General features: G+C 39.0%; 2 protein-coding genes across 4 annotated transcripts in view; one reads left to right on the plus strand and one right to left on the minus strand.

Annotated features, from left to right (window-relative positions):
- Positions 1-1,701: 1,701 nt before the first annotated feature.
- LOC126922949 (mitotic spindle assembly checkpoint protein MAD2B) lies at positions 1,702-2,926 on the minus strand. The gene is made up of 3 exons (XM_050735921.1): positions 2,587-2,926; positions 2,211-2,508; positions 1,702-2,144 (listed from the first exon to the last, which is right to left on the minus strand). The coding sequence occupies exons 1-3, from the start codon at positions 2,603-2,605 to the stop codon at positions 1,838-1,840; spliced, it is 624 nt and encodes a 207-aa protein (XP_050591878.1). The 5' UTR covers positions 2,606-2,926; the 3' UTR covers positions 1,702-1,837.
- Positions 2,927-3,012: 86 nt separating this feature from the next.
- The window catches only part of LOC126922894 (ubiquitin carboxyl-terminal hydrolase 48-like), a 77,165-nt gene continuing 58,949 nt past the window's right edge, over positions 3,013-21,228 (plus strand). The window contains exons 1-11 of one of the 3 annotated variants that reach the window (XM_050735824.1): positions 3,013-3,161; positions 3,521-3,660; positions 3,747-3,950; positions 4,038-4,364; positions 4,543-4,779; positions 4,864-5,114; positions 5,180-5,736; positions 5,807-5,908; positions 5,979-6,382; positions 6,466-6,832; positions 6,918-7,102. In XM_050735824.1, the coding sequence (XP_050591781.1) occupies positions 3,527-3,660; positions 3,747-3,950; positions 4,038-4,364; positions 4,543-4,779; positions 4,864-5,114; positions 5,180-5,736; positions 5,807-5,908; positions 5,979-6,382; positions 6,466-6,832; positions 6,918-7,102 (2,768 nt within the window). In that variant the 5' untranslated portion in view covers positions 3,013-3,161; positions 3,521-3,526. Of the gene's footprint in view, positions 3,162-3,520; positions 3,661-3,746; positions 3,951-4,037; positions 4,444-4,542; positions 4,780-4,863; positions 5,115-5,179; positions 5,737-5,806; positions 5,909-5,978; positions 6,383-6,465; positions 6,833-6,917; positions 7,103-21,228 lie in introns of those variants that run through there. The other 2 variants (XM_050735825.1, XM_050735826.1) reach the window with 2 other exon arrangements.

Raw genomic sequence — 21,228 nt, forward strand, 5'->3', positions numbered from 1 at the left:
AGGAAAATGCGAATAGTATCCGGGTACTGATAGAACGTGATACATTCTTGAATCACCCACACTCTGGTGGTGAGTTTGGAAACTAAAATTTGAAATTTTAGTATTTTGCGTGATGTCATATTAAGAAGAGGAAGTAACTGGTGAGACCTCGTCGTAAATGTGAAAAATTGGATATACAATACAAAGTCATTGCTTCAAAATAGTTAGAATCTTCATTTGGTTTGTTTTATATTCATAATCCAATATAATTTATAGTGATTAGTTATTTTTAGCACACCTTCTCGCGCATTGTGCCTTTTACCTATTGCAACGTATCTTTAGCTAACAAAAAAGTGTGCAATACTTGATTCATACAAAGTAGTTTTGGAACTTTAATAACAGATATTCACAGTTACAATTTGTTCACATTGGATGCATTATGGAATATTCATAGATACCTGATATCTATTACGAAATATTTTGTAATGCATAATAATATTTTAACTGTATCATATAATTACATATTTCATATCCTTAGTATGATATCCGTGTGTCTATGGTAAATGAATAATAGTTGATTCATAGTTTTGAAAGGTAGTATTTTCATAAAATATTGTTTCATTAAACATAAAGAAGAAGATTTGTTTATACATTAATGTTCCAAAGTTACATACATACATTAATGTCACGTTTATCTAGTTCTTAATCAGTATCGTATATTATCGTATACTATCGTATATATTAAAATCTAGTTCCAATTCCGATCGCTATGAACGCTGTAATCCTATTCTATACTGAATCGATAATGTTGTGAATACCATTAAAATGGTAAATGATTTCAGACCCTCAAGATATGGAATGCAGAAATACATTAACTGATAGATCTATTCTGCACCTCGTCTGTGGTCATATTTCTATTAAGATGTAGAAAAAAATACATTTCGGAGATTATTGAAAGCATAATTTCGACTAAAAATCGCTGAATGTTAACAGAGATATAGGATGCGAAAGGAGATCTTCACCCACCATAATGCCTGTAGTACCACTTGTAAAAGAAAGATAGAGAAAGATCAATTACCAATAACTCTGTATAGTCATACGGTTCTATTATTATATAATGAGTTAAGTCATTACTGAAAACTAATGGATTGTTCCTCTCTTAAACCAAAATTATTTACTTTTGGATTTTCATTGTAGAAACTGATTTTTAAATAACTTTTTGATGCATATATAAGGCCGAACTTCTTATCGAATGTTATATATATTATATACATATATCTATACTTGTTGATATATAATTTTCTGTTTAAAAAGAAATGTATTCTTCGGAACTATATGAAAGTTGCTAGATTTTTCTTTTTATGTAATTCAGGTATTTAAACAATTCTGAATATATATAAGTTAATCTCGTAAGTAATTAATTGAATAATTTTTTTTGTCGATTTTATTTAAAGGGGGTGTAACTTACGAGATATGTACATATCTACTCTTATCAAAAGATACATCCTCTTTTTATAGTCCGTACTGCTCGTCTATGACGTCACAGAGTGGGCGGGGCTGTGTAATAAAGGAAATGGAAGTACCTTATTCATTCTATACTCCTGTTCACTACCGGCTAGTTTGAATCAGAATTTATACTCTCACTAGGTATATATTTAGTTGTTTCTGTATGTGAATGTAGCTTTTTTAGTTTCTGATATTTGAAGCTAATAATTCCAAACATTTTCAATACAAGTTTCTTAATAAATTTTTACAATCTTAGATATTTTACATTAACATTAAATATTTTACAATTGATATTGATAGTTATTAATAATCATAATGAAAATACAAAATCAATTGCTACATATAATTATAATTAATTTATGCATTTCTTATTTTCATCTTCAATAACATACATCTGCAAGTTTAGACATTCTGTTTTTATAGTTTTCAATGGAAGTAAATTCTTGTTAGTCATATCAGGGATATCTTCATTGATAATCCATGGAAAATCTTCACAACAAGGATTTTCATTTAAAGTTACATGTGCAGTTTCATATGTTTTAATTTCAATCAAGAAAGATGAATCTTCTGGCAATGGTTTTAAATAAGATTCACACATGGATAGTTTCAAACAAATTGTTCTCAACGATTCCTCTGTTTTTAGATAGTATGGATCTTTTCTAAAATAAATTTCAGATTAGACAATAACATGCTGATATTATATGATTCTTCACAAGCATACATACTCTGTGCTATTTGCTTGCAATTTAACAAGATCAAAGACAAATTTTTCAATTGGTTCTTTCCTTTTGTTGTAGAAGACCAGGTTCACCGCTTTGACACTATTTTCATCCTCTTTTATTAATTCTCTGATTGCATTTAACACATTTCTTATGTATTCATTGAGCTCAGGATGTTCAGACACATATATACATGTGCTGTATATCTTCTTTTTCACAAATATTTCCTTGGGATATAAATTTCTGAAGAACAGAATGTGATTAAATGCTACTTCTAGAAATTCCAGCAGGATATCAGTAGTAACTATAAATAAAATAAGAAATATGTTCTGTTACTTATTATCTTATTTATATTTCTAATAAATCAACAAATAATATTTACCTATTTTATTATCAGACATTTTCTAATATATTTATAAAATGATAAAAATATAGCTATGTGTTAGTAGTTTCAATAAAAGAATATTCAAGCTTCTATTCTCAGTGTAGGTAATTTTCTCTTGTTGATAACTTTTTATATGTTCATATGTAAAATGATATAACAAAAATGATATTTATGAAATTTCTATTATGTATATGCAAACATATTTAATATTGTTTGTTCGAGAAAGATTATTGCTTTATTTTTAATAAATAACATAGTAAATAAATTCCAAAAAAATATATGTATATTAACTTAAACGCGAGAAATTATTTAGCGATTGATTTGACGCGTGCCTAGACCAAAGCCGACTGCATATGGCGGTCAGTGTATACCAGAAACGGTTAGAGTGTTTTGATGATACATTTTCATCTGTTCACGAAAGGTGTTGATGGATGCTTGAATTCAGTAAGCTTGAAAACGTGATAAGTCTTTTTTGCAGTCAGATAATGTTGTAGAAGAAGCACAGTACTTTACAACATTTGCAGCGGCATTTTTCATAACCTCAACAGTCAGGAACAGTACGGTACTTTTATGTGAGTATATACATACATAGTTTTTAATATACGAAACTGTTCATTTGTTAAATACTAAGCTTTAAATCGATACATTATTTACGATTACTTTTATATTACTAAACTTCCGAAAATATACGTTTTACAAAATTGATTATTTTATGTGGTACTTTCGTTTTATTTTTATTCTGTAGTGTTGTGCGATTTTCTCATGGCGCGAAATGGAACATGTAATAAATCGAATTTGAAACATATGTATTGTGTTTAATATAATTTTGCGTAAAGTTTTAGTATAAAATCAAAATAAGATAAAAAGTATCAACATGGAAATATTTGAATTTAATTACTAAAAATATATTACCTGTTTGTTAATATTTTAGATAAAAATGCCGCCAGCAAAAAAGACTGATTTAGACAAATTAGCATGGGCTTGGGTAGAAAGTGTGGTATTAGACCAAATAGAAAGGATACATTTGGAAACTGCATATAGAATAGGTTTAAAAGCATGTAAAAATTGCAAGTAAGTTATATCTTTATTTAAAACGTTATATATTCTTATGAAATAATATTCTTTTCGATCATATTAAAATAAATGATTTGTTACAGACGTAATTGCACAAATAATCCACAATGTTTGACTGGATTAGGAGAAGAAAAGTACATGAAGTCGCAACCCGCAGAAGTAATGCCTTTAGAAAGTTCTTTATCTGAATTACGTGACCCTACTCAATATGTTGGATTAAAGAATTTAGGTGCAACTTGTTATGTTAATAGCTTAATTCAAATGTGGTTTCATAATGAAGATATGAGGTATGTACTTATTAATACTATTAATATTTAGCTTATACTTCATTTATTTGCAAATATCTACTACAAAATGGAACTTTATATTTCCAGGAGGATAATATACAAGTGGGATATCACAGAAGATCCAGAGGAAAGGGAAGCAGTGTGTCAAGCTGAGAAGAAAGGAGTACCGTTTCATCCAGTGACAGCAGTAGGACAGTTGCAATATATATTTGCAATGATGCAATTCGGAAATCGTCGTCTGCTCGATCCGATGAATCTCGCGATCGCATTGTCTTTGGATACTAGAACTCAGCAGGATGCACAGGAATTCTCCAAGCTACTTCTCTGCCATATCGAAGGGAAACTCCAACAAAACTCAGAACTGAAGCAGATGCTGCAGAGGCTGACCCAAGGAAAATACAGCTATATCAATTGGTGGGTTTTCTGAAGTGGAAAACAAATGAGAATTGTCCTAAACGATGATGATGCTGATGATCTTGACGATGAGAACATGGTAGGACACGTTGCTCGCTGCGGTGACTGGTGCGATCAACTGATCTGACCGAGAGAAGCTAATTCCGTCTAAATAACGCGAGTTTTATGTTTGACGCAGTTGCTCTAAATGCGGAACTGAATATCCAACCTCCACTACATTCTACGAATTGGATCTACAACTCGCAGCCACTCTGAAAGAGGCAGTAGAGAAATACTTATCTGTGGAACAATTGACTGGTGCAAATCAGTATCACTGCGTTACCTGCAATGACAAAAAAGATGCGCGCCGGTTTATACGCTTGGAATCTCTTCCAGAAACATTAAACATACAATTAATGCGTTTTGTGTTTCATAGGTATTTTTATTTTATTACGTTTATATTACACTATTAGATTGTTATATATTATGTTAATAGAATATGTTACTTTGTCTTTGTTAGGGATTCTGGGCAGAAAAGAAAGTTGAATTCTTTTATACAGTTTCCGGAAGATCTCGATATGTCAGAATATGTTAGGTGTCCGCCACTAACTCATTTGTACAATCTCGTCGCAGTTTTAAGTCATAAAGGCCCATCTGCACATTCAGGTCACTATATTGCGAATATATGCAATTCAAATGGCGAATGGTATCAATTTAGTGACGATAAAGTGGAAAAAATGCAGAATAAAAGAATCGAGGATGGTGTTAGTGGTGAGTACAAATTTTATTATAATGTAATAAACAAATTATTTAGTAAAACGATAAAATGTAGTTAGAATTTTCTATTACAGAGAATTCGAAGGTAGTAAAACGGGGACGTATACCGAAAGGATTTTTGTCTTCTAATACCGCGTATATGTTAGTTTATAAGAAAGTCACTTCAGAAAAACGAACATGTAGTACAAAGAAAAATAAGTTGAAAAAGCTAGATGGAGAAACCAATAATAATAATAATAATGCAACAGCTATGGAAAAAATTGTAATTCAAGAAAAATCAGACTCATTAAATGAAGAGAAACACAAATGCGATACAATGTCAGGTGTTTCCGATATAAATAATTCTGAGAAAATATTGAAACCTGATATGGAGAGCAAACAGGAAATGGAAACTTTGAAGGCATCTCCAGAAAATGTTGCAATAGAACAGTCTGTGAACGCAGATTCTACCTTTGATGAACAAAATGGCAAACATTACGAATTCGACAATAAAGAAAATAAGCTCGATATGGATATGAAGAAACCAGTTGTAAAAGTTGTGAAATTGGACTACAAGCGGTTAAATGGTGCTGCGCATAGAGCTATGAGTTGTGGGGAACGTGATTTTTACGAAGAGGTTGGTATATTTAGTTTTTCTTTTATTTCTCTTATGGATATTCATATGGACGCATTATGTTACTTTATAGATGGAGTTTGAAAATTGGGAAGTGAGTACAACATTGCGTGATTTAGTGAGGCAAGAGAATGTGAAACACGAATTGAGCTTATTGGCTATTCAACAAGAAAAAGTAGGTATTAATAACAGCAACAAATTGAGTTTAATCAGTTAAGAAGCATTCTCAACGATGTTTCTTGTAGCAAAAGGAGATCGAAGATCAGAATTTAAAGAGACAACTTGTCATAGACGTGTATAATATTATTTCGAACATAGTTTCGTGGGACACATATCAATGGATTCCAAACGATTGGTTATCAAAATGGCTCAATGGACACTTATCTGTCGACGGAGTACCACCAATAGACAATTCTACATTAATGTGTTCGCATTATCGACTCGATCCCTTGAAAGTGAATCGTGCAAAGTGTATACCTGTTACAGCTGCGGATTTACTTTATGATAAATATCGTGGAGGGCCGCGATTAGATGAAAATTCTTTTTGTGAAATTTGCGTGAAACGTCGGTACAAGCTACTTCGTTTCAAGATATCGCTTGAACGTGATCACAAGGAAGTTAGTGAACTCGTTCGAAATTTCAAAGAACCGTGAGTCTCCTGTATTAATAATAATTTTAAAATGAACGCATTATTTTGTAAAAGAGAAATAAATTTTATTTTCATGGTAACAGGTCTGAGACTAGTTATATCGTGGGTGCTGATTCGCTGAGATCATGGCGAAGACTTGCGATGGAAAAATTTACGGACGATATGGAGCAGGAAATTGAGGATGAAGACTGTCAAGATCCCAGTGGCTCGCAGGAAGATAGTAAAAGTGGTACAAGTAAAGAAAGTGAAGGACTGAAAGAACCGGTGGAAGGTGAAGAGAACGAAGTCATAATCTATTTCAATGAAGATTTACTTTGTGAGCACAGTTCATTGAAAACACCAGATTCGACAAGAAAAATAGTACCCCGTGAAGCTTGGGTGATACTTCGAAAATATTTCCCAGAGTCCAAGGAGTACTCTATTGGTGCCGCGTCATGCTCGATTTGTGAGGTACTTTTTCGTACATATTTGTATATTTAAATAAAGATAAAACATTTTGGTATATGCATGTATATTGATGTATGTTACTGTTCAGGAGAAAATGGAGAACGCGCAAAAAGCAAAAAAGGACGACAAGATAAAAGCCAAACAACAAAGGGACGAGTTAAACGACTTGTATCACGGTCGAAATAGGAACGAAATATTGAAGTGTGAAGATCCAGAAAAAACATTTTATATCGTCGAGAAGGGTTTTTTGGACAGTTGGCGTTCCTTCATTCGGTGAGTCTGATTATTTGTGTGTTTTCAACATTCTTAGCCTATTCAATTTCATTGAACAATTATGACTAATGAACAATATAAAACGCTTTATTTAAAATTCGTATTAAATTACACAGTAACGATATCTATATATAAATATATACCGAATGAGAGTAAATCGTGTATCTTAGGGTACTTTATGTTGCATATTTTGAAATATCGCTCTCAAAATATTTTATGTCTGCTAAAATTTGCTACAGTAAACATATAAATTAGTAAACTTAATATTGCATGTTTTAAAATAAAATATGCTCTATGATTCGGACTTCTGAATATGTTTGTATGAACGTGAGAACGTTTGTATTTAATGTTTGTATGAATGTGAGAAATTTCTACATTTCGTAGAAAGAATAGAGGGGTTGGGGAGGAAGCGTAGGACACAGGAGCAGCTTAGAAAGGGAAGGGAGGAAGACGATAGAGGGAGAAAGGAAAAAAAAGTGAAGAAAGAGGACATAAGTCGATATTTCTATGTCTCTAATATTTCTCCTTATTCAAAGCAAAGGAAACCAACAAATAGATTCATATACTTAATTATTAGAAAAGTATTCAATACGAAAATAATATTATCAATATTCAAACTTGAGAGAAAGGGAGTTGTCTTTCAAAAGACATTTTTATCTTACTATACATAATAATGAAACGAATTCATAGAATTTTTTCAAATTCCAAGTTGAAAAGATCTGAGTTCCTGAATCTTGAAAGATCAGTGTCCCTCGCAGTAATAAGAGCAAGTAGATATGTAACGAAAACTAACACACAGGGAAACAGCGAGGAGAGAAGAAAGAAAGAGGGAGGAAGAAGATAGTAGGGACGCATTAACGAGCTTTTCCTAATTATGAGAAAAAACTGGACTGTGCGATTAAGGGCTGCGCTGGTCTCTTCCCCATACTCATGTAGACGCTGGGCCAGGAGAGTAGCGTGGAAAACTAATTGAAACCGCCTAACGACCCGCCGGCAAATGATACATCAGCCTCGAGGAAACTGGCCTCGCCACGCCGTCTTAATACCGTTTCGCCTTATTCGACGCTCATCGGCCATCGAGCAATTTCGTCTTTTACTCTCCCTTTTCCGGCCCGCTTTCCTTCACGATCTCTCCCAATCGTGTTCCCCGCGTTCCACTTGCCTCCTCGCACGCCTAATTACCAGTTCCAACGAAGATCGGGGACGCATCTGTGCGAACGATTTATCGTTGTTTGTCTTCGATAGAACGTTGTTTCGTAGAAAATTTGTTTCATATATTTTTAACTTAATTAATGACTTGGGGATCAGATATCGATGTACTTATTTGTCACTGTAGAAGCATAAAATTTAGTAAATTTTGCGAATAACGACGCTGCGAAAATGAATCGCGTTTGGGATAGATAGTTTATATGAAATAAAATGTAATATAATATAATATGAATTTTGAGTCCTTGAAAAAGATTTTATTATCGATATGATGTAATAAAATTCTCTTATATCATTCGTTCGTAGTGTCAATGTTGGTTCAGTTGAAATTATCATTTGTCCCAAAATAGGGATTAAATCTTTCCAACACTGGTGGTAAAAAAAGCGATTTTAATGTCTGGACGGGTGTTACGAGCGTGTGGGATGATTATATGCTTCCTCCTGGATACTCAAGATTGACGGATTCAAATTTGCCTGGGCTTAAGTCCCGCGGGTTCCACGGTTTACGGACAGCCGGCTAAACTGGGATCAACCCTTTACGCGGATTACAGCGTGTGTCATGTCACGCTTGATTTCGGTACATGCTAAAGGGGTGTGAAAACCAGAAACAAGTGGTCCTCCTCTCTTCTCTTGCTGAGTATTTAAAATAACAGGAGAAGAACGAGAAGTCTAATTAGGTGCTTGTAAAAGCGCTCGTAACGCGTATCGATGCAATCAAATTTTAACGAGGCCTGACTATTATATGTAGCACTTCAGCTTTGAAAATCATTTCGTTTTTGTTTCTCTCTTTCTCTTCCGCAATTTTTATTGATACATTTTTCTTGATAATATTTTCTTCCGGCTTTTACCGAAAGTTCTTCCGTCAGACTTTACTTGTATATGTCGGAGATGAAAGAACGCCGGAGCTCCTCCTTGGATTCGCGGGAATACCGCAACTCTGTAACTTGGATTAAACGAATGCCGCTCCGATCGTTCGAGATTTATGATCATGAGCTTGGGCTCGAGGCGACAATCAGTCGCCGAACGTAGCCGTGGTCAAAGGGATGAACGTTTTATCTAACAAAGGCACAGAGTAACTCTATACCTCTCCTTAAAAGAAATAGTCGTAGCGATACGTGGCAGTAAATACTTCAATAGTTTCTATCCCGCGGCCCGCCACACGCAGATTTTGTCCTTCGGGTAAGATGATCGCCGGGTGTCGGCATGCCTTTGTGGCGTATGTTTAGCTAACGTAAGGACCCGCTATAGATCTTAAGATTTAGTCAAGCGAAGTCCGTCAAATAGACTTTGTTGCAACTACGGGAAGATAGGAGAAACCTATCCTCCACGAGCGTTGCCCCCCGTCAACAACCTCCCCTCAAGGGCGGCCAGCATCTCTTTCAAAACGCCGATATGGAGATCGACCAATTAGCAACAGCGCTAATTTCCCTCTCCTTTGGAAAGAAAGCTTTCTTTGACGAATCCGAGGATCTCATATCCTTAGACCCACCCAATATAGTTTTCCTCGACGACATCGTCGAGACGGAGATTCATTCTTTCGTACGATCTCATCGACGAATGACAGTGCCACCTTACAACCAGCGAATACATCACATCTAGTTAATAAAGAGTTAGACTTGAACTGTGCGAGAACATACGTTTACCATCCCGTGACCGCGGATTCGTTTCGAACCTAAGGTCATCATCACTAGTGCGTAATCTTGTTAATAAGCCCGTGCTAATAAACTCTCCATTGTATCACGGCAATGGCTAATTCCAACGAAAATTCATTAAACGCCCATCCCCATAATCCTGACTTTAATCCGACATATATTTATACTTTATTTAGGGATTCACGTAGAAATTAGCTGCTGTTGATAATTCAATCAATAATAAATTATTCTATTATAAAGTACATTTTAGGTTGCATTTTCTACGAGTGTCAGATAAATAAATTTGTAATGAAAGGGGTCTTCACACTTTTCTTAGGTAGCTTATTTAGATCTTTGTAAAAGTTTTATTTGATATAAGTGACGAAGCTAATATTTCATGTGAATATTTGGAAAGTCGATAATTTCGTAAGAACGTCTTCCTTTTCTTAGATACGAAATTCCGATAGAACATAGAATTTTCTTAATAAAAACGATCGAAGATAAAGTTATTCAAAGTTAAAGATGAAGTTATTCAAAGAATGTCCGCAGAATTTTATTTCACATTCCGTCCATTTTGTAGCCAACGAAAATGTTACTCCGGATTCGTCGTAGATACTTTACCCTTTGTCGAGCAAGGGAAAAGGTAGAAAATATTTTTCCACACCCGTGCCATTGTCTTTTCTCGCATCTCTGGGTGATTAATCCTTCATACCCCTTTTTTCGCTGTGGTCATTATCGAAAAATCTCCCTGTGGATTTTCCGTTCGCGATAATTTACACACGAAAATTCAAACGTCGAAGACAAATGGATATTTTAATTGCGCAAGTATCAGAAACCTTCCCATCTTAGGTTTTTAAACGTATTAATCTTAGTTTCTAAACAGTTTTATTACTTCCCTATATCTCTTCCATTAGCTGTACACGTTGAGACAAACTGCTGTGAAGTCAGTTTGAGACAAACGTGTGTACTGTTCGATCTTTCCAGTATTTTATGTTGAAAGGTACATCATCCGGGTTTCTCTTTATTAGCAATTAACGAAGACCCGTTAATCGTTCTCGACGAGGTCTTCCCACCGGCGCGGCAGGAAGCTCCTCGGGTCTCAGGGGAAACAAATGGTGTCGCGGATTGCAATCTGTTGGAGCTGCCTCTGAACAAAGTCCTCCACCAATCCGTCAACGTCACCTGGATGGATCTGTGAAAGGATTAGGTATTTGCATAGACGATCGCTCAACTTCTATCGAGAAAGAGCACCTTCTTTTTTATTGGTCTCGACATAGCAGAGACGGTTCCTTACTGGTCCCTAAACTTTGCGTTGCAACGCGATGAAACCATGGATCTTCTTAAACGTATGAAATTTCTAAACGTATTGTCCTTTGAGTACCTTCAGTGGAATGGAGATACTTCGATTGTGCTGTAATACTTGGAGCGATAATTCGATAGAACGGTGTGGTATGAAAAGCATTAACAGAAAAATTGTGTCGTGAAAACCGAGTCGAACGTTCTGATTTTGCCTTTTTAGCAGAGCGGTCAGAAACCAGCGAGGACAGTGAGAATAATTAGTCATTTATGAGGCCGTAAGTGGGGCCGCAAATCGGCCCCTCTCAAAGGGACAAGGACGCTGGGACGGCGCGGCGTTATCTCGAAATTATTAATCATATCGTAACGCGTCGCACCGATGAAGAAAGAGAGGCTACCGGAGAAGGGGAGAAAGAGCCACGAACCACCGTCTCCATGGACTTATCTGACACCTTAATCAATTCCAAGTTATTAATTACGGACCCTGCCCTCCGCGCCGCCATCGCGCTGCTCCTCCATCAAACCCATAGCCACACGCTTCAGAAAGCCACCATAGCATTGTCTGCGGCTTACAATGCAGTGTCAACACGATCAGAGTCACACTTTCACCCTGACGATCATTAATAATTATTTAGCGAACCTTAAGCCGCCCTCGAACGGGTCTCGTGCAAATTGCAACGATTCTTCCCCAATTTCTCTCGATTCTCGCTGCTTATTTATATTTTTCAATTAACCTACTGAAGTGCCTTAACGATACAATAACGTTTGAGGCAACGATTAATGGGACACGTGGTATCATATGCGCATTGTTGGAAAGCTCAGGAGTAAAGGAATTCAACGAGGGAGGTTTCAAATCTCGCCAAAAATTTGTGATATCTTTAATTTTCTATGTTTCTGAGCTTCGACTTTCTTCGTGTTTAGTTTATTGGTGCAAGGTGCAGACTTGTAGACGCGAAACTGATTAAACAGAACTAAATATAACGCTAACGTCTCTTTGTCTTATCCTTTGTATGATAAAGTACTGAATAATTGTAATTGTCGCGATTCGTTCATTTCCAAATACTTAAACGGAGAATACAGTGCAGCGCGCTCCACAATCGAGCAGTTCCGTTAGCCTCGTATATACAACAGCATTTTACTTTAGTCAGGATGGTGCCGAACAAATTCCGACTATTTTGCGTACATTTGGCAGAGGGGTGCTGTTTGCGCGAGGGGTGGTGCGAGGGGAGGACGGATGGGTGGCCACGGAAGGAAAACTATAAATCATTCTACGAGGCGTGCTGTGTTGAAGAAGAAGGGAGTTAGGGAGGGGGATAGTGGGGTGGCTCGTAGTCGTCGTGCATCGACTCGCGAAATCCAACTACCCTTAAATAAGTTGATTCATTGCAGGAGGCCTTTGCAGCCAGTCCAGAGTCGAAGCTACCCTCTTTTCCTCCTTCTTGGAGCCACTCTCGACACTTTCTCCCTTTCTTTCTCTCCTTGCACCGATTTCTTCTGCTCGCTTTTTTATTCACCGTGAAACATAGCAATCGCGAAGAAATAACTTAGACATTGGTTGTTTTCTAATTTGTCGCGTTACATGAATTATCTTTGATCCCCTGAAAAAGAGGGGCGCTCTATAGATGTAGACAAACAAAGTGTTTCAATTAGATGGATCGAACGATGGAACGGGGGAGTGAAAAGTGTATTTTCGGCCGGTCACAGTAGCTTCATAAAATCGAGCATGTCAATTACCGCGAGAGTCGGGAAGAGCTGCATCCTACGCCAATATCAAGCGGGTAGCTTATGGGACGACGTAAACGAATCTCGAACGGGAACATCGATATTTCATCGGCGGAAACGAGACGCGAGCGAACGCGGTTAAATTTCTTTGACGACGGTGACAAAATATTCTATTCTCTTAAGAGGAAGTAGTTTCTGATAATATCGTACGACTTTCATTGCTGTTTGGCTAATAATTAGAATAGACTTGGAATGATTTGGGATTAAAGAAGGAACAAAACTTATATGTAAAATAGCGTATCGAAATGGCACCATTATGGACAGCATGATGTGAAAATAGTCTCCGATATCTGCTCTCATAGATAGAAAATGGAAAATAGAAAAGGGAGGAGGGCTGCTGTATAAATAAATTTATAACTTCTTCCGTTTCCCAACAAAATTCATGGCTCCGACGAATTTCACTATGACAGCGCCATGGATTTTCTGCTTAACCGTATCTCGGAAATTTTTTACTTCAATTCTCAGCAAGGTTAAAACGTAAGAAAGGATTCCACGATCCATCGAATTCTGACCAGAATGTTAACGGGGAGGGAGGATACGCTTTATCTTTCCTCTCATTAAACGCTGCCAAAAGCAAACCCTGAAAACCTAATGAACTCGGGTCGAGGCGTTTTCTCGAGGCGCACAAGTTTTGCTTCTTCCTGTCCTTTCCTGAAACTGGTGAAAGAGCCAGGGAATATACAAAAGAACGTAAGGAAGAAGGAGACGTGAAAGCAAAGCGGATAGAAAGAAGAAGAAGAAGAAGAAGGAAGAGAAGAAGAGAAAGAAGAAGATGAAGAAGAAGAGAGAAGGCGTTGAGCTCGCTTTGCCCGAGCACTGATGATAGTTTTTGCTCGGCAAGATTTTTTGCCACCACCCCCGTAGCCACCCCCCGGGGGTGGATGATATATGACCGCCCCCGAGACACTGGCCACCCCCGGTGGGAGAAGTAGAAGGAGAAAAAGAGACGGGGCGAGGGAGATACATCCTGATTCCGGAAGAATTCCTCATGTACGTGCGCGTGCATTTATGTTTCAAACGATGATCGTTAGTGCGAACTTTCGCCGAATTTATGGGGTGCGTTTTCCACGATAGTAATGGCCATTTGATTGTTTCTATCAATTATACGATTCATTTAGAAGACGCTGGAGAAAAGGGAGAAACGTAGCGGTACTTTGAGAATTGGAAACTTCATTTTCGTCAGAGCAAAATAGCAGTTTCCCATACACCGCGATAGATAAATCACAATCTGTACAGCTCAGAGCGAATTCGCGAAATTTATTTTTCTTTTTGCATTTCTCACAAGTTCTATCTCACACTTCTATCTCACACCTCTAGAAACTATATGCAACGTGATATATGTATAATTAATCGATCGTTAGCGTGAATTTGTCGAACCTGTAGGTGCGTTTTGCACGGTAAGGATTGATATTATTATGAATTTATTATTATTTTTATGAACGATCATGTACATTAATACTTACTTTACTTTTAAGTAATACTTGGTTGTTTATTCAACTTTGACCAAACTGTGCTACAGCTTCTTATCCGATTTCTTCGTACAATTATCGCTTCATGCCCTTGTCCCTTCTGAAAAGTGTATTGTACAAAATCGTAATCCGTTTCATCGGCGAAAAATTCGTAGTGGAAGATTTCGATGGTCGATGTGGAAGGCACGTTCGTGTAGGATCGATCGTTCCCCGCAACGGTGCCAATGTAAATAGACGTGAGCGACTGAGCATGGCGGGCGGCTACGTTTTTCGTGGTGTATCGCGGTAGCCGATGGTCACGCCTGGCGTGCAAGCTACGCGTGTTGCTCCCTGATCGGGAACGCTCGATCGGTTTTGAGAAATCGAGCAAAAACAGGGCGCAGGCGGTGCAACGATTTGCCGGTTCTGTCGGCCTCTCGCCGCAACCTCGTTTCGAGAAACGGCTGCATCGATATTTTCCTGCCGCTCCGTCGTTGATTGTTCTCCCGCCTTTTTTTTGGCTCTTTTGCTTCGTTCTCCGTCGTCTCGTTCAAGCGGTGCTGATTTTTAGCCGAGTCTCTTCGCCGGTAGTTCACTTTGTGTAGCTTCTTAACACGTTCATTGCCACGGTGGTCATCGGTGGAACGATTAAAGCAAGATAAATTTCTAAATCTAGATAATATCTTTAGAAAAAAGCGCGCACATACGATATAACATCTTGCAAAAATTAGGTATTATGCTCTAGCGTATTTTAATTCGCTCTGGTTCCGAGAATAAAATAAATAAAATAAATGAACTCGACCTCTCGCGTGGAATTGGTCGCGTTGTCCCATCTCGTCGAAGTTTTTTAAATTTTACCGCCAGGGATATCTTTTCTTCTCATTTATTCGCTCGTTGTAAAAATATCGATGCGTATTTGTTCCATTTTTCTCCATTTCCATCTGCACACGTTCGCAAAATGTTTATTGCGGATTCGTGATGGAGATAATTTATTACTCCTTAGACGATAGTTTTCTTAGAGCTGCGCAAGTATTTAGATCTAGTGTCGTGTAACTGACGTTCGGAATAGTTTATACGCAATTCTACCAGTGAGAGTAGACTTGCCAGGAAAGGAAATTGCAAAGATTAAAAAACGATAGAAAGATAAAAAAAAAAAAAAAAATACATGGAGCGTAGGATACGGGACCGATGCAAATGGGGATTTTGTCAATCCGCATTCCTTAGTTGCCAAACCATTAAAATGTATATAAAATACATAAAGACGTACAAAGATACGTAAAGATTCGTAATACGTCGAGTATACTCGTCGAGCATTTGCTACACGAGAGGAAAATCTGTTTAGGAATTTATCATCCATTTGGCAGAATTCGGGAGAGAAATTTTAGCAGAAGAAAAAGAAATACGATCGTATTAAATATCGAAATAATCAAAAATTTATAGAAACCATTTGACTGTCAAAAATATTTTAAATGTTGTGACCCGAAAAACAGCCCATCTCGAGAGACGTTCTCTTTCGGCGGGCAAAAAGATTCTTCTCGCACATGCTTTTAAGATTCCTCGAACATTTGAAGAAGAAAAGGGTGTTGCTCCAGCTTTGGAATCGAAAGGTATCGGCTGGATTTCGAGGCGGGCACAGGCCTGCTCTGGCTTTCCGCTTCCAGGATCACGGTCCAGGGCGACTGCATACCGTGATCGTCGAAGCATCGTCCACGGATTTCGTTTTTACGCCAGCAAAAGCCTCCACGGCCGATCTTCTTGTTTGTTCAGGGGGACTTCTCGGTCGCGACGAGGTAACGTTCGCCTCTGGGACGAGGGAATACAGGACCCCGGGACTAAATTTACGCCGGTCGGTAGCGTAGTTGACCGACGGACTGCGGCAGGATGTCGATTATCGACGGTTTTTGCCGTGATTTCCCCCTTTTTCGTCTCGAACGCATAATTAGCTTTCGTTATTCTAGCGCGTACCGCCAGCTTCCGCCCGCTCACAACGATTCACCGTCGCCTCATCGAAGTCTTTCTTTTCTTTCGTTCATCGTCTCACTTACTACCTCATGGCTTTTGTCAGGAAGTTGTGAAATCCTTCACGTTTCCCTAGCTGTCGTGCGGTTTGCGTTTTTCCTCCAGCGAACGATTTGAGGTCGTGATAAGGTTGTTCCAGAAGTTCTTCGTACCTGTTCGAGCGGTACCATGTGATTCTTGGTATTCGCTCTGGAGCTATTTCGAAATTTCACATTTTTTGCGTTTCCCCGAGTCTCTAAGTTTGGAGATACGGTTTTGGAGATAGTATCGTAGCAGGATGGACCTTTCGTGGGAGTACCGCGAGCGATTTGGCTTCGATTTTGACTTTATGGGTTTGAAGAAGAGCCAACAATAGCAGATACGTATCTTTTCTTAGCTGCGGTAACTCGAGTTTAAGAGGCGAAGCCGCCCTTCGATCTTCAAACCCTTAAGAGCTACATCGGAAACAGTTGCAGAGAGGAACAAGATTTTGTCAAGAAAAACCGAATGTTTTCTAGTACGTTAGAAGAAAATGGGTCAACAAACAATTTTCCGATTCACTGACTCTCCTTGTTGCCGTTGTGATTTCTTATTCCAGCAGTATGAATTTACGTTTCTCGTAAGTGAATTCAAGAGTTCAATTAATACATTTTACCGCTGCTAAAACATGGCTATTCATCTTTGGATTTTAAGTGATAATATTCGCCCCAACGCACTGTGCTGTGCTTCTTCTATCCTTCTAAATTATCGCGTCCAAGCCAGCAAAAACAAAAATGTAACAGCATTAACAGCATTGCTTAAGTAACTGAAGGAACGCAGCATATCAACGCTAACTGAAATTTCTCTTCAACAAATCATCTACTGTACGGACACGTGGTTATCTACGTAATTTATAGACGATGTCTGGAAGTCATGCTAAGTCTGTTACACGCCTTAGCAGATCGTTGATTTTGTACGATAAAAGATGGCAGAAAAATTGGTTGCAAACTCGATTGTGAGCGGAACCTATGCCTATCCAGGCTACAATGATTTAAAGCAGAAGCATTCCAACGAAGTTCATGGCCCGTTCGTTATTCGAAAAACTGATGTTCGCCTCTTTCTATCTCGAGGTATTTACAAAGTTCGCTTGTAACGAGGCTTCGTTAACGGTACGGCAAGCAATAATCGCTCGAGTTACAGTCAACCCGCATTCCACGAGTTATTGGCGAGTGGATGTTCGTTCTCGTGGCTGAAGAAGCCACGGATTCCGCGCGCTCGCGCTAGAAAACCGAGATTTTCGAGCGTATTCGAGGTCAGGGCAAGCGCTCGATTCGGCCGATTCGCGTGAAAAGTAACGCCCGTGAATCGATCGTGAAAGAAAGATCCAGGCCACGTTCGATTCGATCGAGTCACGTTCGATCGTGATCAATTAATCACGTGCTGGCAAAAAAATTCAAATAGAGCGAGCAGCCTTTCGCCAAGACCTCGGGCTAGAAGCGATTCGAGGCAACGATTCGACCTTCGTTAAATAGGTTTACCTTGACGGGATCAATGAAACCAGCCAAGCTGAAAAGCAGACGCGGGTTGAAGGACCAATTTGTACGTGTACCATTCGATGACGAATACGTGAATGTAACGTGAACGAAACATTGCTTTCCCATTTATTTCGATGATCTAGAGGAGGCCAAGAGCCCAGAGTAAAAGAGAAGTTGGATCTCTGGTAATTGAAATATGTATCGAACTTTTGCATCTTGACATATTGCAGTTTTGGAAAGGTAGCGAATGAGAATACACTAGCCTAGTCTAAGGGGGTCAGGCAGTTGATATGATTAGAGTTCACTAATTCTTCTCACTATCTACGAGTTTTTCTTTATATGTACAACGTACATATGACCAATGGATTCCATCAACAAATCGTTCTATTAGATACGAATTAAAGTTTCATTGCAATAAACGGAGTTTGGATAAAAGTTGGAATCTTCGAAGGCTCTTCGTAATCGTGACATACGTTTCAAATAAGTTCAAATCTATCGAATTAGTCTTAGGATTTCCGTACCAAAAAATGACTAAAGACCCTTAGAAATGGCCAAAACAAACGTAATTGGGAATACAACATTATGTGTATTATTATTACAAATTTTAGCAAGCTATCCGATTTATTACTAACATCTCGAGGAACTCTGAACACTCGATATACCCTCTCACCGAAGAAACCTGGATATTCTCATGATTTGTAATAACAAAGCTCGATATTTCCACACGTCACGATCGCAACTGATTTTCCACCGTTTCCGATCTATTTCCCCTGAACAAAAGACAGATCGTGAAGAATCATCGCGGCTTCCATCGCGGTAACGCATTGACCAGCGCGAAAGACGGTGGCCCCCGTATTGTTGAACCGGCACGTTAAAAGTAGTACAAGAAAATAGTGGTAGCGAAGAGAGTATGATCGTGTCGGGGTTCGGGATAACGAGCCGGATGATTTACAGTTTATCCTTACACCTCCATTTACGAAGGAACCGAGGACTCCTGTGATCGCTTTTAAATTCGCTCTCGTTGATGCAACTGGTCGTCCATCGAGGGGACCCGGCGACGGTCTTCTCTCGTTTCTCATCATCCTGGGGGCCGCCGCTCCCCTCCCTCTTCCCAGTTCTCTCTTCTTATTTTCTGAATGTCCCGCGGTACCGAGCGCGCAACATTGTTTTTCTCCATCTTCGTCGTTCCTCTTCCATCGTCTCTGTCCCGTCCACACCGCGAACCAGACTCTTTGGCGTTCCTTTTTCCACACTGGCCACTGGACACCGGTGGACCTTTTACCACGGACACGTACAATCTGCCCTCTTCTTCTCTTCTCCACCTCCCCCCTCCCTCTTCTCGTAATGATCGCAACGCTTCGATGCACCCGGCCTCCGGAGCTGCATAACCGGAGGATGCATCTTGCGCCACGTACAACGATCTTTCCTGTTGCCCCGCGCCACGGTGGCTCGATTGTTACGTTATAAATGATTATCGTGTTATTACCGTACAGCGAGCGCCGCGGTGGTTTTGGTCGGTGGCTATCTTTACATTTTTTCTCTCTTTCTCTTTCTCTCTCTCTTATATAGTTTCATTTTTCTCCCTTTTTTCCTTGCTCTTTTTTTCTTTCTTTTTTCTCTTTTTCGAATTCGCTCCATGAAATCGTGGGGAGGGATTTTGCGCGTTCGCGGGCAAGTTTGTTTGTGGACGGTTAGGAGAGTCCAGATCGAGAGGACGGCCAGTTTTTCGCCTGGTCTAGCGGACGCGGTTCTGGAAGGGGACTCGGCTTTCTTTGACCAGATCTTAGGTCTGTCTTGGCTTGAAGATGTTTAAGTAAGAAGCAGCGTTCTCGAAACGCGCACACGCGATTCGGAGGTTAGAATAGGTGGCGTAAGAATGGTTAAGAATGGAGAGTGATGAGTGACGCGGAAGTAACGGAGTCTCGAAGTGTACAGTGGTCATAGCGGTCGTAATGTAAGATATTGTAAGAATTTTAGCTCTTTAGCTATCTTTGGCGCTCTTTTCAAGCCACGTATATTACCATTAGATCTCAACTTTGATTCGAGTACAGCCGGCTCTCTTCTTTTTACGTTTTCGATCCGTATTTGCTCTTTAACTCGTTCGTTTGTGAGCGTGGCTTGATATCGCCAGACAAGACACTAACTATACCGGCATGTACACTTTCGTTTATAAGCATTAGAACGCTTACAAATAAACTTGAACAATCATTACGAACTTCCTTAAACTTTTATGCTTCGTCTATTTCATATTTAATTCATATATTTTATGTCTTAATAAAAATCTCATAAATAACACGATTAACCCGTTAACTGTGGAATTTAGTTTAAAAAGTCACTTACGCCACGTCGAACGCGGTTAATTGGTTAATTCCAATACTCGTATCATCGAATGCCATTGTATTTGGTATTCTTTGGTTCCGTGGATTCTATAAAATGTTTGCAAATCCTTGCAGACACCGTTGAATTAAATATTTGCTGCTATCGTAGCAAGGAGTTAAACTTTCATCCGACAATTCGTATCTGTTCCGAAAGAAATACGAAGATGGATGATTGGAGGTTGTATGCGAACCGGAAGTGTCCTCGTGCAATTTTCTGGCCGCAAGCGGGTCGATCGTTGCCGCTTGTGCAACGAGCATCGAGAAGATCCGGGATCGTTTAGTCAAATACCATCGGGAGGAGCGGTAAATCAGGGAAAACCTGGGGACAGTCGTGTTCCCTTCTTCCCGGGCCGGAAGACAAATGTCAAGGGGGAGCTGAGGGGGTGGGAGATGTTGGCTTGGCCTCTCTTACACGTAGGATGCATGGCCTCGCGGCGGTAAATCAAGCCCGGTGATATTAAAAGGCCGCTTATACGCGAAAACACAAGATTTATTTCTGCTGAAAGAGAAGAGCCGGCAAGAAATCGGTGTATACGCGGCGCCCAATCAATGGACAGGGAACAGAGGACGAATGGGGAGCAGATAAAATGAAGAAGGACCTTGTCGCTCGAACGAGATGAACGGAGAGCGATTCGAAAGTAACGAAACGAAACGATGAAAAAGAGGATCGAGAAACAGCCACGTGGTGAGCTGAGAAAGTTGGACGTTTCTGTAGAAAGAAGAGGATTCCGTTGGAATTAGAAGCAACTTCTTTGCCCGGGGATCAAGATTCGATTAAAGTAGGCTGATTTGCTTTGGTACCTTTTTGTTTCATCTGGAATTGGAGAAGCAACATGTTGCTTGAACAACGTGTATCGTTTTCAACGGTTTTCG

This window comes from Bombus affinis, chromosome 13, assembly GCF_024516045.1.
Source record: "Bombus affinis isolate iyBomAffi1 chromosome 13, iyBomAffi1.2, whole genome shotgun sequence".
In the NCBI taxonomy this organism is placed as follows: domain Eukaryota; kingdom Metazoa; phylum Arthropoda; class Insecta; order Hymenoptera; family Apidae; genus Bombus; species Bombus affinis.

What these genes read in the sequence shown, in the direction of transcription:
- LOC126922949 (XM_050735921.1), bottom strand. An exon ending in TTGCAAGCAAATAGCACAGA is followed by an intron (nt 2,145 to 2,210) that starts GTATGTATGCTT and finishes AATTTATTTTAG; the next exon opens with AAAAGATCCATACTATCTAA.